Source organism: Podarcis vaucheri (genome assembly GCF_965113315.1).
Source record: "Podarcis vaucheri genome assembly, chromosome: 10".
NCBI classification, from domain to species: Eukaryota; Metazoa; Chordata; class Lepidosauria; order Squamata; family Lacertidae; genus Podarcis; species Podarcis vaucheri.
Window position 1 is genome coordinate 54,753,674 of NC_138748.1, and position 18,261 is coordinate 54,771,934.

Sequence of the window (18,261 nt, forward strand, 5' to 3'; positions counted from 1 at the left end):
ATAAATAAACAAATAAACAAATAAGACAAGAATTGTATCCATCCCTTGCTATTTTCACCACAATGCATCCACAATCTCACAAAACCTGATCAGTTAGTGTGTGTGAGTGAGCCATTTTATTTGTGTCACAAAATACTGCATATTTGGTAAAGGTACTTGACTTGGTGGCCTCCGAGAGTCAACAGCTGGTCACAGATATGAAGGGGTACTGACCTTGTGGTTTTGGAATTGAAACTGGCTGTGGAGATGGCTTCTCTGGTACGATTCCATTTATTTTCTGAGCCACCTCATTGCCAATGTTTGGCTCATACAGTCTAGTTGTGCTGCTTGTCGTGCACAGTGGAGTTATGAAGATCTTTGGACATGTGCTGCCACCTGGAAGGAGAAAAGGCAACTGTGAACATGACTGAACATATGGACTTCCTTGCTAGCTCATATAAGGAAGATGGGAAGAAATTATGTTCCGTGTTAATAGCCGAGTTCAGAGTGGTTTATCTCCTCTTACAATATGGAGCAATAACTTGGAAAACCTGGATAAGCCTAACTTCTGCATGCACTTTTAGGAGAGTGCATTTCAGTGGAATTTGAAACTATGCATGGTATTGGAGAGCCCAATGCTCAAAGAGGCTGGTGATTTCTCATTTTTACAGCAAGCTGCGAAAACGTTCAAAATTTCCAGTTGTGGCTGTAATGTGTTTGTTATAATTATGCAAGAGCAAATTAATCTCAGCTTCTACTACATCAAAAAAGTGTGTTAAAAGACAGCCTTGGGAATTGGGCTGATAGTTTATCCTTCTGTCCACTACCTAATAGTCACATTGCCCAGTGGTTTTACAGGCCATAAGTATGATTGCCAGACAAGTCTCAATTTCCACTGACTCTGGAGACCTTTTCTTGAAGGCAACTTTCAGAGTAAAAGCTCTGCATTAAGTGGCTCGGGAATGATACTCCACAGCCATGAAAATAATTAATCAGAATTGGCCATCCATAGAGGAATCATGGGAATCATTCACAGTAAACAAGTTAAATATAAAACCCTGTTTTATATTAATTTCTCTTAACTGGTCCTTCAACATCTTACCATTGGTCATTTGGGCGAATTTTGTATCTGCTACCCTTTACTCACAAATTGTATTTTTTTCTTTCTTCACAAAGTACTAACCACCATACAGTGGTACCCCGCAAGACGAACGCCTCGCGAGACGAAAAACTCGCAAAACGAAAGGTTTTTTCGTTTTCGAGTTGCCTCGCAATACAAATTTCCCTATGGGCTTGCTTCGCAAAACGAAGCTTGCCCCGGGGACAGCGGGTCTTCTCTTTTGAAGCAAGGGGCGGCGGGGAGATCGCTTCTCCCCACCGCCCCTTGCTTCAAAAGAGGTCCGGGGGCAGCGGGAAGCGCTTCCCGCTGCCCCCGGACCTCTTTTGAAGCAAGTGGCTGCGGGGAGATCACTTCTCCCGGTGCTCCGAAGCCGGGCGGGGGGACGGGAACACCTTCCCCCACCGCCCGGCTTCAGAACGGTGCTCCAAAGCGGGGCGGGGGGGCGGGAACACCTTCCCCCACCGCCCCGCTTCGGAACGGTGCTCCGAAGCGGGGCGGGGGGCGGGAACACCTTCTGAAGGCTGGCGGGGGGCAAAAGTCTTTGTCCCCCCTGCCTGCCTTCCCAGGGGCTTTTAAATCGCCCCGGACAGCGGAGAAGTCCTCCGCTGTCCCGGGGTGATTTTAAAATGCTGCCCGCCAGCATTTTAAGATTGCCCGGACAGCGGAGAAGTCCTCCGCTGTCCCAGGGTTTTTTAAAATGCTGGGGGTGGGAAGAAAAGCCCTTGTCCCCCCCCCCCCCGCCTTCAGAAGAGGTCCGGGGACAGACTGTCCCTGGACCTGGTCTGAAGGCGGTTTCCCTAGGAACGCATTAATTGATTTTCAATGCATTCCTATGGGAAACCGTGCATCGCAAGACGAAAAAACCGCAAGACGAAGAGACTTGCGGAACGAATTAATTTCGTCTTGTGAGGCACCACTGTACCAGTAATGAGAGACATTTTTCAGCATTATCTTTTTCAGCAGTAGTTTTTGAAAAGATTAGGCTGTTTGCTTTGATTTAGACTTTTTACTCTTGAATAAGGGAGCGGGTGGCGCTGTGGTCTAAATCAGTGAACCTCTTGGGCTTGCCAATTGGAAGGTTGGCAGTTCGAGTCCGCATGATGGGATGAGCTCCCATCACTCCCTCCCACCTTCTGCCAACCTAGCAGTTTGAAAGCATACCAGCGTGAATAGATAAATAGGTACCGCTGTGGCGGGAAGGTAAATGGCATTTCTGTGCACTCTGCTACTCGTCATGGTGTCCCGTTGCACCAGAAGCTGTTTAGTCATGCTGGCCACATGACCCAGAAAGTTCTCTGCGGACAAATGCCGGCTCCCTTGGCCTGAAAGCAAGATGAGCGCCGCACCCCATAGCTAAGTTTGACTGGACTTAACCATCCAGGGGTCCTTTCCTTTACCTTTACCCTTGAATACTTATTTCTTGGTGCCCACTGCTAAAAGAATGGAATATCTTTTACAGAGTCGCTCCAGATTTTTGAATAGTTTATTGTTCTATCCATTTGACTGGGCCATTTGACTTCAGATGGAGTTAGCATTTTAGGTCAACCTTTTGCTGCTCCATCTATGGATTTGTCATCTCAACAGTATACTTTAACTACATTTACGCATTATACAAATTTGATTTTGGTCCTGCTATTCTTGAATACTGTGTAAATATAAAGATCCCAGGCCTCAGAGAGGTTAGGCTGGCCTCAACTAGAGCCAGGGCCTTCTCGGCCGCGGCTCCAATCTGGTGGAACGCTCTGTCACAAGAGACTAGGGCCCTGCAGGACTTGACATCCTTCCGCAGGGCCTGCAAGACAGAGCTGTTCCACCAGGCCTTTTGTCAGGGCGCAGCCTGACCCCCTCCTCTGGCAATCTGCACAAAATTTTGCTTGATGGTTGCCATTAATTTGATTTTAATTTGATTTAATTAATTTTATAATGAATGTTTTAGAATGTTGAGTTATTTTGAGTGTTGTTAGCCGCCCTGAGCCCAGCTTCGGCTGGGGAGGGCGGGATATAAATAAAATTTATTATTATTATTATTATTATTATTATTATTATTATTATTATTATTATTTAATCATCTTTTATAAAACAAACAAACAAATATGCTAGTAGGACAGGCTAGAATTTTGTGTTATTTTGTTGTACTGTCGAGGAAGACCATTTGGACAGAACCATTTCCAGTTTTATATGCATTTTCATTAATTTCTTATTTTAATATTTCAGTATTTGATTCATAACTAATATTTGATATATGCCAGTGCTGGGCATATTCTGTTATGCTTAGTTCATTCACATTACATATTTTAATTTTTGTTTTAAAACTGTTTTTGTCTGCGTTTGCAGTATTAGACTTCAACAGGGATTTTTCCTACGGGGAATAATTATTATTATTATTATTATACACACACACACACACACACCAGCCACTCTGGGCAGCTTCAAACCAAATATTAAAATACAATAATGCCTCAAACGTTAAAAGCTTCCCTAAACAGTAAGGAAAAATACTGCATTTATTCCAAACATTAGCATTTATTTTCAGAACTGGATAATGATAATTGCTTCTTTATATATTTTAAATGTATAAGAAAATGAAGCTTGTGTTGTATAAACTGGGGGGAAATATTTTGGCAAAATGCAGAAAATTCATTTGAGATTTCACCTTGTGACTTTACATAACCACAAAGTGATCGGGTCTAAGTTCGCACAATTTCAAGTATCTCAGCATTTTCTATCTCTTTAAATCTGTGCTGCCTTAAAATGCTAAAATGAGCAGAAATGTTCAAGGTTAGTACATAGAAGGCTGCATTTGTTTGCTGAGATTTAATAGACAAGGCAGAATTTATGGCACTACAGCTACCAAATAATTTAGAAGTCACCAATAAGAATTACACTTCTTATTACACTATCAATAGTCACTGTCAATTCACGAGGACAATTTACAGATTTAAATACCCCCTTTGTAAACCCTTTGCACATCCTTAGCTTTGTGTATTTTCCAAGGCACACCATTTTGACTACTTTAGCAAAAACTTTCTACTGTCTCCGTTCCACCCCAGAGCTGCACATGACAATTTTGCTTAGGCTTTACACTGCAAGACAGAAAACAATTACATCAGTTCAGCTAAGGGAATGTCTTTGGCTAGATGAACAATATTAAGGAGAACTTCATTTAAAAGAAAAGTGTTCCAAAATTCTGTCAGATATTAGGAAAAATATGACACAAATGCAGCTGTAAAAACAATAGATGGGCACTGTCATGTGATGATCTGAGAGAACAGCTGCAGAATTTGGCTACCTGTACTCAACAAGAGGCCAGCACAATATGTAGAATGAATTTCCTAATAGTGACATCAGCAAATGTGACATAGAGGACGATATGGGTTGGAACCTTAAGCTATGTTAGGCAGCAGTAGCTACTAAAAGTTAATGGACTGGATTGTGTCATTTATAACTTAAGACACAATTTAAAAAAGAAAGCCCTTATACCAACATTAGAAAGACATGTGCAAGGAAAACGAAATGTTGAATAAACCATTGTGAGAATGGAAATCCTGCACTGATGTAGTCACAAGTAAGACACCATTGTTAATAGCTCCTTTTTGGAAAGGAAGAGAGGGAAGGATCAATTTCAGTGACAAAACTGTGGTGTACATCCTCTATATGAATGCACTCTCTTATTTAGGGTTTGTATTTACAATGCCAATTTTGCAGTATAAGGATTTATACTGCAAAAGTGCCACTTCCCAAACTAAAACAGTAAACCATAAACCCTTCCTTTCAGTGCTTCAAACACATGTTGCAATTTAACAGGTTTCTGCTGAAGCAACCAACACAAAAACACTTAATTGCATGTATGGATCTTCCTGTACTGTATAGGCTTGTAAATCACTCTATCTGCAGAGGACCACTTCAAACTTCAAAGTGCTCTTGTTAGAAAGTACAATTTGACAGAAAGAGATTTCTTTTGGGCATTTAGCTTTACTGAGGCCACCTCAACTAAAGTTTGTGAAGTTGCTCAGGAGAGAATGTGGGGCAGGTCAAGGGAGTGCAACGAAAGTTGAAGGATTTCCAGTGGGAAGTTAAAGTTTAATACTGAGGAACTCAGAATGCAAATCAGCAGGAACTAGTTTCCTAATGTATAATTTTTATCCCAAACACTAAGTAATAACAACAACAAAAAATTCCTTCCAGTAGCATCTTAGAGAAAAACTAAGTTTGTTATTGGTATGAGCTTTCATGCACACTAGAAGGAATTTTTGTTTGTTTGTTTGTTTGTTTTAACTATGGCAGACCAACACGGCTGCCTACCTGTAACTAGAACTGAGTAATAAGAACAAGTTTTCCCAGAATATTCTAAATGGTGGGAAGGGAGAGAATTGTTACAAAACGTGAAACAAATTGCACTTACTTTAGAAAGTGTTGTTTCCTTCCAAATTTGCATATCAATCTTGCCACAGAAATTACCTGGGCCTCCAGTGCCAAAGATGGCTCTAGAAGTGCCCCTGAACTACCATGTACTTGTTAATTCAGAGGGAGTGCAATCTTATCCAAAATCTGCGAACTTCCCAACCCCCTGATCTAGGAACTGCTCACCCACAGAGTTTCCATCTCATCTTTGAATGGATAGCAAAGACACACAGAAGTCAACTGTTATTAAAATGCTATTTAAATAAACAAATAAATAAATAAATGGTTTTGTTATAAAATATGACTTCTATCTGCAGAAAAATTATAATTAACCTTTAACTGATTCGGAAAAGTGAGATGGTTTGAGATGATAAAAAAGGTTACTATTAAAAGGGTCAGTCTTTAAACTTCTAGTATGTGTGTGAGCTTTCTGTGGCATCCTGTTTCTAAAAATACTGACCTAGTGGCTTTACTCGATTTCCTCACAATAACGAGCATTTGCTTTCTTCATTCTTGAAATGCTTTTTAAAAAAAATATACTTGTTAAATATATAAATTGGTTGACTATGTGCACGATCTTTAATGCATGATCTTTAGTATGTAGTACTGGAAATTTATGTAATAATTCAATGGAATTTAACAACCCTGAACTATGATCCCCATCCTATGGCTCCTATTTCTTCTGAAGGAGGAGTGCCTGGAATTCAATCTCAGTCACATAACTATTTTTGGCTGGTGTTTTTCTACAGAAGAATCATGGTAGTTAATTTTAAATATGAATGTTAGCCCTAAAGCTGAATAGCGAATTCATTTTCTGGTTTGGTTAAAGAGCAAGGTCCAGGAATGCTTTAATAACAGAGCAGCAATTTCACTGTACTTATGTGACAATCTCTTTATGCAGTATTGCTTATTTCACAGCACACTTGCCAAGCTTAACAGCCACTAGCTTATACAATACAGAAGGAAAATGAACAGCCAGTCCTTCTTGCGTGTTCACATGAAGAATCTACCTGGATGTCTCATCAACACTCCTGCACTTCCTGTTTCTGCCTTGAAAATAATATTTTTATTTATTATTTATACCCTGTCCATCTGGATGGGTTTCCCAGTTCCCTTGATTGAGATGGATGGATGGATGGATGGATGGATGGATTTCTATACTTCTTAATATATTAAAAATATCTTTAAGCAGTGTGCAGAAAACTGAAGCAACAACAAACAACTTAAACAGAATATTACAAAAATGCACAGTTACACCTTCCCTATCCCCCACAAAAGTATCACTCTAGACTTGGCCCAAAGTAGACAGTACTTTCTCAGGCTGTCTACAGTTCCAGGTACAGCAGGTTTGTTGAGTTTCCCAGGGGGTCCAAAGAATGGGAAGATGGGGGCCCTCCATCTCTCAGCTCTTTCTTCACCCTCTGCCCTCTCCTCCTCCAGCTGCTCTTCATGGGCAAAGTTCAAGCCAAGAAAGTCCTGCTCTATGAAGTTGGTCACCTGCAACATTTCTTTATATCTACTAAACCCACCAGTACAGGCCTCAGTATTATAGTAACTCAGAAAGCTCTCCAATATAAATTTGATGTTAAAAGCATTCATTTATATTCATTAACTGAATGAAAAGCTTGAGCTAATCTTACAGGTCAGTGCTCTGCGCAGTTGAACTTAGCTATGTATTAGTTGCATCAAAATAATTGGATTATTTTTGTCTGCAACTGAGATAAATAAAACACAACATGGCAGAAGAAGTTAGGAAACAACGGTGACCACAAAGACTCCCAAATGTAACCATTAGTTTTAGGAAAGTTGGGCAAGTACAATGCACACCAGAGACATCTCTCTCTGTAATCTATACATGATCAGGTATCCCCAAGTTATTTAGAAAGTGTGCGTTCTTTTAACAGGAGTTGGAAGGGAGCCAACTCCTTGCTCTGACTAAAGTTATCCCAGCAGAGAATTATGTAAAAGAAAACAGAACAACAAAAAATTACTTTTGGCCTTCGAAAATAGATTGTACATTGCCTTTAGATATGAAGTTCCTCCAAATTTTAGGCTTAAAAAAACCAAGTCTCCGCCTATCTAATTGCTATCTGGAGGCCCTTGTGCTGGTTCTGAAGATACTTTGTTTTTATTCTTTCAGCACTTTCTCTCTTTTAAAAATTCTTTGCACATGTGTGATTCCTTTCCAGGATGCATTACAAACCACCTGAGGATTGTGAGGCAAGGGCTTCCCCAAGGTAACTGTGAGAAGCTCCTTCCCCCCCCCCCTTCCGTTCACATTTTGGAAACCAGAGCAGACCAGCAAGGAATCACCAAATGGGGTGGGAGTCTACTGAACTGGTTCTGAATATTGATCCCCCAGAGCAGTGAGCTAGAATTGAACAAGTCACAACAGCAGGGATTTCACAGATTGTGAGGGCAGAAAGACAACCCTATCTTCTGATATTTCTGCAAGAAGATTGGAAATGCTAGGTGCATCTACAAGTCTTGGCTGGCATGTCAATGATGTTCCTGAGACATTTTTTCAATGCCCATTCAATTCATGACTCAGAAGTCAAATTTATGTTCTGCAAATTGCCTTTAAAGGTTTTAGTAAATTTCAGCCATGACAATTTCGTCAAGAATAAGGGAGTAGTAGAAAAGCAAAAGGAACCAAAAGCAAAAGTGTGGAAGGAAAGTCATATGGTATATGTATACATGCTGTATTGGCAAGAAAGTTGAAAGTGGGATGAGGGGGACACGGGGGGGGTTAAATATGCTCTCTGTTCCTGTTTTTGAAAATGCAAATAATTTAATAAATAAATAAGGGATTAAAGTAACTTCAGAAAATGGCCAACAATGCAGTTGGTTTTCAGTGTCAAATCTGATGAATCTGCATGAATAATAATGTGATGTAACATTTTCTTTAAAAAGTTTCATGTTTAATTGTAAGCACCAGAAGAATTTTAGGGCAAGGAAGCTCTTCTCCAAATATATCCGGGCAACCAATCTATTATTTCCAGACCTTGATGACATCATTACTTTTAACAACATTATATTTAAGTGTCTTCTTGCACTGATTTCTCCAGACCCTTCCTTTCCACAAAGCCAAAATAATTTCGACGCAACTATTTATACACTGCGTAAAAAAGGTAAACAGTGAACCAAGAGCCCCTAAAATTGTCCAGACTTTTAATCCCTTCAACACCCATCTGCCCCTAAAAAGCGTAAATGTACACAAGTGAAGATATAATATTAAGTGCTCAAAGGAAATGAGCATTTCTGGGGGAGTTGTAACAAACCAAACATGCATTTTAATTCACACTAGCACCACAAAACTCATAGATAACTGTTGCTGCGTCAAACATATTAAAGGAAAAGCTGTTTCTTAACATTCCAGGAAGGACAGCTATTTTACAGATGAGAGAGGTAATGGATCTCTCAGTACTATCACTAATGATTTATAGGAACAGGAACTAGGAATGATTTGACTGTAAACAGAGAATTCCCAACTGGAAATAGAAATCACTTAACAATCCATTTAGTTGCTCAAGAAAACTTCCAAGCACGCTAAAACAACAGAAGAGAGCCAAAACACAGTTTTTATGCATGCTATACTATCTGGCCATTATGTTTTCCTAACTAATAATACCAACTGAAACTAAGAAAGGGCGGGGGCGAGAGAGAGAGAAAAGGCATTCCACAAGTATTACACACAAGCAACATTTGTGAAAGTTTAGATTTTCAAACATACAGCTACGTTTTTCCTGAATCTGGGTATGCTTAAAACTATCAGAAGTGCATGCACACAGGAAGGAAGAATGTGGATTAGGGCAACTTTGGTAAACACACAAAAATAGCAGCAGCAGCAACAAAACCAGAATGAAACCCTTTACCTGGATCAGATGACATGGCAGTCATGTATGCAGATACACACACGTCAATCTAGTGCCGTTAAGCGTGCAGAGACTCAGTTTCGCAATGAGCAAGGATCATATGATAGGTTCACATACTCCTTAGCTGCGAGCTTTGCTGACCACATCTAGGAGGAGTTCTAAAATCATTAGACACTGGAAGTTTACACTTCAGCGGGCGAGTCATGACCAGACCCACTGTCCCTTGAGGCACAGCTGCTTTTGCGCTGTGGAGTGTGTATCGGCAAACATGCAAACGAGAAAGAAGGGGGGGGCACAAGGTTTCATTCCAGCTAAAAGAGTTAACAGGGAAGTTCAACTTATGTAACTTTCAAACTGTTGGAGAAAAGCATTCTGTAAAACTACAAAGGCTGTTTTCATCTAGTGCCTCAGCTGCTTAAAAACTCTGAACTCTGTCACAGTTTAAATGCAATAACAGCTCTTTCCACAAGCTGGCCAGCAGTATCTTTTTTGCCTCCTAAACTTGTGGTTATTTTGCCTTCAGCAACTTCCCTGAATGAGCAAACATTTCAGCTGCTTATTGGAGGTGAACTGGGGGAAACTTTTTTTTTTAACCAAATCAAAAGGAAACTAAGAGTTGTGGTTATATACTAATTATTAAGAAATCCACTGATGTATAAATTGTGGTGAACAGAAAGGAACACCCTCTTGCATACTACATTTAGATAAAAACAGAGTAGCATTTAGACGCACATTAGCAAAGATAAAACTACTCACAAAACGGCCAAACCACTGGCCCACAAATAATTTTGGTCTTGGAACATCTCTAGGCTCAGCAAGTTTCATTTTTTAAAAAATGAAAATGAAAATTTTCTAGTCGTAGTTTTGCCAAAACAACACCTAGCAAATGTGATATTGCAAAACCCAAATTATTGCCCTGTGCTGTTTGATTTAACATGGATATTCATAGCTGTCTACTTCTTGCTAGAAATAATAGAAACTGAGTTGGAAGAAATCTCATGGAATCATAGAATTGTAGAGTCGGAAGAGGCCACAGGGGTCATCTAGTCCAACCCCCTGCAATGCAGGATTTTTTTTTTTTTTGCCCAAGGTGGGGCTCAAATCATGACGCTGAGATTAAGAGTCTCATGTTATAGCTACTCAGGTCCCTGATAAGCAGCCATATAGGCTCCACTTTAATTGGCTTCACTTTTTTAAAAAGGAAGAGGGAGTCTACCCTCTTACCAAGAGGCCTACTATAGGAGTATGAATATAGCACCATTGCTGCTGTGCAAGCCTACTGTTTGCATTCTCCAGAACAAATATTGGCTTTAGGTCATAGTTTGTTCGAAGCAAGACACACCACAGACCTCAGTTCGGATGTAACAAACCACAAGCCTGGTTTGGGATGCAATACTAAGCTAAAGGCGAGGTACCTTTTTCAATCTGAGGGCCACATTCACTTCCAGGTACATCACCATGGTCCATCATGGCAGCCATTAAGTTCTGATCCGATCGCCTTGGCATGAATGTTGAATTCCCATCAAATCAACTGTCTGGGAGCCCTCAACACTGCCTCCAAGACCAGCTCAGGCAGGGAGACTGCTGGGCAATGTAGTGGGTGCTCCTGCACATATGTTCAGGAGTTCCACTGCCAGGGCTGGATTTAGATGAAGAAAGGCCCTAGGCTACTCCACTTGTGAGGCCCCTCCCAATCCCCCACCCTCACGACTAGAAGAAAATGAAAGAGTGTTATAAACAAAATTGAATGACGCCAAGGATGACGATGGGTATTTAAAATTCTGCAATTCACAATTTCTCCTCTAAAGGACATCAGAAAACGTCATCAAAATTTGTTTGCAAACTTGCACAATAACTCAATAACAGGTCTGATTTCTGAAGGACTTTGCTGGCCTTGTGATAATGACCTAGCACATGGACTTATATCTCTAAGATTCTGCCCCATAGAGCCCCACAAAAAAATCAAGTTGGGCCCTAGAGTTTCAAATTGGGACGCACTGGCTGGCCCCAGGTCTCATAGTTGCTGGGCCCGAGTTGCCCTGCCATCGCATGAAGTCTTGGGTTTGCAATTTTGGGAGAGGGGAGACTACCCGCTGGGGGGAGGGTGGGCTGGGGAGGCCCCCTAGATTTAAAGGCCCTCGGCTTCAGCCTACTTAGCCTATACATAAATCCGGCACTGCCCACTGCAAAGCAGGCAATCACAGGCCCCTGGCTCCCCCTCCAATGTACCTGGGGTCCCCCCTCTCTCACACAGGGGTGCTGGGCAACCATGCCAATGTGTTTCAAGTGTTCTGAGCATTTGAATTACATTAAAAGGGGTCTTCAAACTTTCCACCACATGGTATACCTGCAACAACTAAAAACTATGGTTTATGTGTGAGACAACAAAAACTGTGTTTTTTAAAAAAAAGTGAGAAAAGGACCGACTGAGAGACATAGAAAGTTGATTGGAGGCTCTGTAAACTACCATAGTCCCAAATCAGCTTGCTGTCTCTTCTAGGCTAATGTACAAATGCTGAACTCAGGATGTCTGCTTATGGCCAGGGGTCAGTAAGGTTTATCTTGCCTAGGCAGGATTGGTCCCGCAGAGATCCTTCCGTGGGCCGGATTGCGAATGCGTGTGAGCGCACGTGCCTGCGATTTCCAGCATCTGCGCATGCACAGACGCGATTTCTGGCGCTGCAGAAGCGAATTCCCGCGCCGCACTGCACTGGTTTAGCGCAGTGCACAAACGGGCAGCTCCGTTAAGGGGTGGCTCTTGGGCCGGTCAAACGACCTCCACGGGCCGCTTCCGACCCATGGGCCTTAGGTTGTTGACCTCTGGTTTAAGCTATGCCTTTTCCTTGCACTCAAACTTTATATTTACAAATAAATATTGTGAAATACCGTAAGCTACCAAAGACGTCCTTCCAAAGGAAACTAAACCCAGGTAAGCAAACACATCCCTGAAACTTGTCGACACTAGAAGTGGGCTGGGCCTAACAATGGGGTAATTTTGAAATCAAAGACCAACTTTTTCAAATAAAAATAAAGTCTACATATTGGCATTTTTAGATTGAAGCAACAAGGTGAAATTAAGGGGCACAGCCATACCATATGAAACACGTTTCAGGTATGCTATTACAAACCCATGTCATAGTTAGGGAAAATAAAAGTCTTCAGTATAAAAGATGGCACAGGCTTATGTGAAAACCATTTCACTCTCAATTAAAAGCTTGGTCTATCATTCCTAGAAACCTCAGTTTTCTAAAAGGAAAGTTAAGAGATCAACTGCTTTATCCGTGGATGATTAAAAAGATAAGGGGATACATGAGAGATTAAGGGAGATACAGTGCTGACCATCTCATTAATCTAATCCAAAAAGTCTACAACTGATTTTGTACTTAGCAGTGCTTAGACTAACCAAGGTCAATGAAATAAAGCTGTTCAAGCGCCTAGCAGGCAAAGCTCAGATCCCTCCACTTTGAAATGGTAATAATAAATTCACACATTCCTATTGTAAAGATGTCAATGTGGTGATCAGAGATCAAACTACGATAATTTTTGTTGTGCCCATTGGTGTGTTGGTGCAGTGGTTACTCCTACACTCCTTTCTATTAACAGAATTTTAAAAGCTCAAGAATCAATGTATTTGCTTCTTTGTAGAGAAGACAGTATGGAGTATGTGGGATGCAGATTCAGTTCTTCCCATGTGTCCCCACCCCCACCACGGAGCCCTTGTTTACAAACTGCTTCCAAGGCTGCTCAATGTGGCAGAACCCAAAGCCAAATTCCCATTTACAACAACAAAGTATCACCCTCCCATTATTATGAGGAATTTTCAACGACTACACCAGGGGTAGGCAACCTAAGGCCCAGGGTCCAGATGCGGCCCAATCGCCTTCTCAATCATGCTGGCCAAATGACCCGGAAGCTGTACACCAGCTCCCTCAGCCAATAAAGCAAGATGAGCGCCGCAACCCCAGAGTCAGCCATGACTGGACCTAATGGTCAGGGGTCCCTTTACCTTTACCTAAAGGTAAAGGACCCCGACAGTTAAGTCCAGTCGTGAACAACAGTTTTTCCGGGTCATGTGGCCAGCATGACTAAGCCGCTTCTGGCGAAACCAGAGCAGCACACAGAAACGCCATTTACCTTCCCACTGGAGCGGTACCTATTTTTCTATTTGCAATTTGACATGCTTTCGAACTGCTAGGTTGGCAGGAGCTGGGACCAAACAATGGGAGTTCACCCCGTCGAGGGGATTTGAACCGCCGACCTTCCGATCAGCAAGCCCAAGGTTCAGTGGTTTACACCACAGTGCCACCTGCATCCCATTTTACTTGATAAAATAACACTGAATCATTGAGGTGTGTGTGAATCACACACGTGTGTGTGTGTGTGTGTGTGTGTGTGTGTGTGTAGCTCCTATTTTTAAGAGGAAGGTATCCTACAGATCTTTTAAACAATCTGAAACAAAGAGCTTAATAGTTCTCCATTTTAAAGGTTATGTGTTCCATTTAAATTGCTCTCCACATTAACATTTCTTTAGGTTTCTCTGATGCAACACCAGTTTTAATTAAAAGAAGCCGAAGAACATTGCATGCAGCAGGTTCCAGATTCAATCCCTCAGAGCCCGGGTGGCCCCTGGAATGTCTTGCAATTTTTCTTTAGAACTCACCTCGGAAACGAAAACATACACACATAGAACTGAATAATGGTTTCTGATATTTTCACTATTAGTTATTGGCAGCAAACACTATACTAGTCAATAAACGGTGTGTAATGAAGTTCCTTCTCAGCAGAAGTGGTTAGATAAAGCTTGTGATGAATAGAATTTATTGACCCACCAAAGATTAGCAAGTTTAGGCGAGTTTAAGTCAGAGGTGCTTGGGACTTTTCTTCCAGTTCATCACTATATAGATAAATGGGGATAAGTTTTTCCTTTATCACTGGGTAAGGTACAGTACAGACTCCCTACCCAATCTCAAAAAATATGAACACTTGTCCAGAAGAGAAGAGTTGTCAAGAAATACAGAGAACCTAACTAGCAAACAGTTGTAGCATACAGGCGGCAACCATTTTAGGCACACCCAATTGATGTGTGGGTCCTTTTGGACCTGGAAGAAAGCAAAACAGGGATGGAACAGGGTGGGGTGTGCTTATATGTGCTCAGCCTACGCACTTGGGGATCGGGAACAAAAACACCGTGCAAAATGGCTGTCGCCTGTACAGCAGAAAGCAAGTTCCATTTACAAAAGCATTTGTATATAGGCAGATGGAGGGTTTTATGGCAAGGCTCCAGTATTTTCAGACTAAATGAGGGCAAAGCAATGCTTATTTCATACAAGCGGCCAGTCTGTAGGGAAAACAGACTTGCAAGATATGCAACGGCTCTATTCCGGATCAAAACAAAAAGGGCTTTCTGTAAGTAGCAGCAAAGCATTGCTCGCAAGGGCCATGTAGGAATAGTGGCTTCTATTATCAGATGGCCTGGATAAATCTTCTGGCTCCCACTAGGGATAGGGAAGGCCTCATTGTGACCACAATTTTCAAACTTTTATGTTGTATGTATGTTGTAGTAGTTTCCAAGATAAAGAGGCCTCTGTCCAAACTAGATACCAACTTCCCGCCACAATGCGTCTGAAAGAGGAACACCAGTCTGTCATGGAACGTATCGGCAGCTTGCCAAGAAAAGTCTCTGTACTGTATGAAATGCCCCTCGCATAAAAAGTCTATCTCAAAGGAGTTCCTTGAATTCCCATCAATCTCAAAATTTGTTATTTATTTAAAACATTTCTGTCCTACTCTTCAGCCGAACAAGGATCCCAAAGCAGCTTACAAGTTATCGACGCCCCTCAGGGTCACAATCAAAATATATGATCAAGGGTTGTGACAGAGGCAAAGCAAAAAACCTTTGGATAAAAGCAGAGGATATTGTCTTCAAGATTAAACAGAAAATAATCCGACAGTGAAACAATTCAAAGGCAATTCATGGTGACTCAATGGCCATCAAAGGTCATATACGAAAAACAGGTGGTTATCCTGTGGCACACCAGGTGTTTCTGGAATACAACTCACATAATTTGCATCAACTGGTCATGCTGGCTGGGGCTGATGGGAGTTGGCATCCAATGACATCTGCAGGGCCAGAGATAAAGCCCCCCCCCCCCGTCCTTAGTGCTTCTAAATGGTGAACCCACAGCTGACAGGCCCGTTCAGGCCCACCATCAGAAAAATCAGTGGCACCTCTCGTACCATTATTGCTAGGAGGTCTTAGCACTCCTAGGTCCCTCCTAAAAGACAAGTAAAGCTGAAAGAGCTTGCATTTGAAGTCATAAGATAAGGTAAAGCCATAACTTGATATTTCTTCCCTTTGTTCTCCCCAATTCTGTTAAAGGAGAACAGCTGAGCAAGAACACTAGATACTAAAATGAAACATCCCACCAGTAGACATCATCCCTCTCAGTGGACATCACTCCCTCTCAGGGCAACCCCAAGACAATACCACTTGTACCCCATCTTTCCTTGACTGTCATTAAAGAGCTTTTAGATTTCCAAACCATAAACCCCATCACTTAAACATGTACTTTGGCAATATAATTTTGGAACTCTTCACAATCAGTATGGGACGGCACACTATTTTCAGGTCATCTGCAACCTGGGTTACCTTGCCCCTGACACTAGTAAATTTATGAACAGGTTGTACGGCAATGGTCCACATGCAGATAGCTTGAGGGACCCCACTATTTACTTCCCTCCATTGTGAAAACTGTCTGTTGATTCCTTTCCTGTTTTTCAGCCAATTTTGATGGAGGCTGGGTTTATGTTATGAACAACAGAAAGAAACACTGTGATTAGGTTCAGGTCAAACAGAAGGAAATATTGCTTCACACTACATGTAAGTAATGTATGCAATTGATACAAAATATGATGACTAGACAAATTCAGAATGTATTGGTAATGAGCTATCCTATAGTTTGTAACAGTGAATGTGAACTCAGTTCTCCTTGTGTATATCTGTACATAGACAAAATGATTCCGTAAGTTAAAAATCCTAAGGGCGAGGAGAAACTCCAACATAGCCTAATGAGGATTGAGAATGCTAAGTGGAAGGAATGCAATATCCTTAAAGATAACACGGTTGGGCTGGAACACTGAACAAGAGCCGTCCAGATTGCAATATTTTGTTCCACTAATCACTTGTTAGCTATAACAAATAAAATATAACTTGAAATAGATAGAGATAAAAATATCATTTCCAGTTCTTGGAGACAACAAGTAGGGAGAGGTCACCTTCATCATGCCCTGGGCCGATGTGTTCAAATGAAATGTTAGATTCTGATGCAGCATTGCATTTCCCCAGCAACAACAAAAAACTGGCATCTGACTGCTGTGAACATGTTCTCACATATTATAGAATTAAATCATCTGGACAAGTGACATGAAAAACAGATCAATATGCAGATAATAGCTTTCACATAAAAGGCTAGAATAAGCTACAGGTTTAAAGTCAAGCCATGTTGAATATTACACACACACACGTATCCATTTGTGGGACCTTTCTGTCCCCCATAAAGTGGGAAGGGAAACAGAAGAGTTTGCAGATGCAGGTAGCCTTAACATTTTAAGGAGGAGGTGGCAAAGGCGTTTTACCAAAGGGAACAAATTGTCACTGCTTCAGGTGGTAGGTTAGCTGCCCTCAGCAGCCTACCTGTGTTCATTTGGGACAGAATGCCCCATAGGAACCATGGCTATATCATGATGTAGTACAACCTTCACCAATGTAGTATCTGCTAGGTTGGTAATGGCTTTGGTCCCCACTCAGCTCTCACCTGTGGCTCCTAGAAGCTGTCAGCATGCGACAGCAGCCACATCCTGCAAAATGGCTTCGACTAGCTGGCAAAACCAGGTAAGGATAGCCGATGAGTTTTAAACCCTCAGTGAGATAGGGACTTCCCCTTCATGAGAAGGCAGGCTCTGGCGGATTGAGCAGACAAGACCAATAGTAGGTCCAATGATCAAGAAGGTGGTTTCTGCATGTGCTGTGAAGTAAGGGACAGATGGCTAACAAGGATAGTCCTAAGAATTCTACGTCATGATGTAGCACTGTTCCCCTGTCCCCTGTCCCCTGCCACTGGGATGCTGACCAGATGTTAACCAAGCCACCTCATAGTTAGCCTACCCGACTCAAAGCTTTGAATTCACCCATCGCAAAAGTTAAACCAATGTTGAGAGTGCATATTTTTTTTGCCCAACTCCCTGGAAACACTGAAAATCCATGGACGGGATAATATGCAATATATGTTTAGATTCAATAGGAAGAAAAGCCTATAGAATTCAGTAATGAAACACTTCCTAAAAGTGCTGCAGAATTTCCTTCTTGGGGGGTGGGGTGGATCTCCATATGAGGCATAATATATGAAGCATCCTTCAGATACAATACATTCCTGTCTTAGCATGGCAAACGAGGCTCACACAGCCCTTCCAGCTAGGATTCTAAGGTCATTACATTATATTTTCTGTTAGCACCATGTGGAAGCATGGCCTGTTTTGTGAAATATGAAACAGACTCTTATTGCACACACAAAAACTAAAGACACAGCACAGGAAACAAGCAGAAGAGGTCACTTGATGCACTCTAGAGGACAGAACATTGATTTTTTTGTTAGTAACAGCCAGCTGCATCCAGGCAGACAAGATTAGCAGCTTCCAACATGGGGGAGGATCCTTTTAAAAATCTAAACCTAAACTGAAAACGCAGGTATTAATTGGTAAAGAAAATACGACCAATGATTATTTATTTAATCCAGGCTATTAAACTGTGGCTTTAATAATGACCAATGGAAGGATTCCCCCCCATATATTCCCCTCTTAATTGAGGTAGTCATTCAGAGGGGGATAAGA

General features: G+C 41.5%; 1 protein-coding gene across 6 annotated transcripts in view; it reads right to left on the reverse strand.

The window, feature by feature from the left end:
• Positions 1–18,261, reverse strand: part of FGD4 (FYVE, RhoGEF and PH domain containing 4) — a 113,328-nt gene that overhangs the window by 42,441 nt on the left and 52,626 nt on the right. For 4 of the 6 annotated variants that reach the window (XM_082240479.1, XM_082240484.1, XM_082240481.1 and 1 more), the window contains exon 2: positions 214–375. The exons of 1 other annotated variant lie outside the window; for it this stretch is intronic. In XM_082240479.1, the coding sequence (XP_082096605.1) occupies positions 214–375 (162 nt within the window). Of the gene's footprint in view, positions 1–213; positions 376–9,375; positions 9,579–18,261 lie in introns of those variants that run through there. One more of the 6 variants, XM_082240480.1, reaches the window with a different exon arrangement.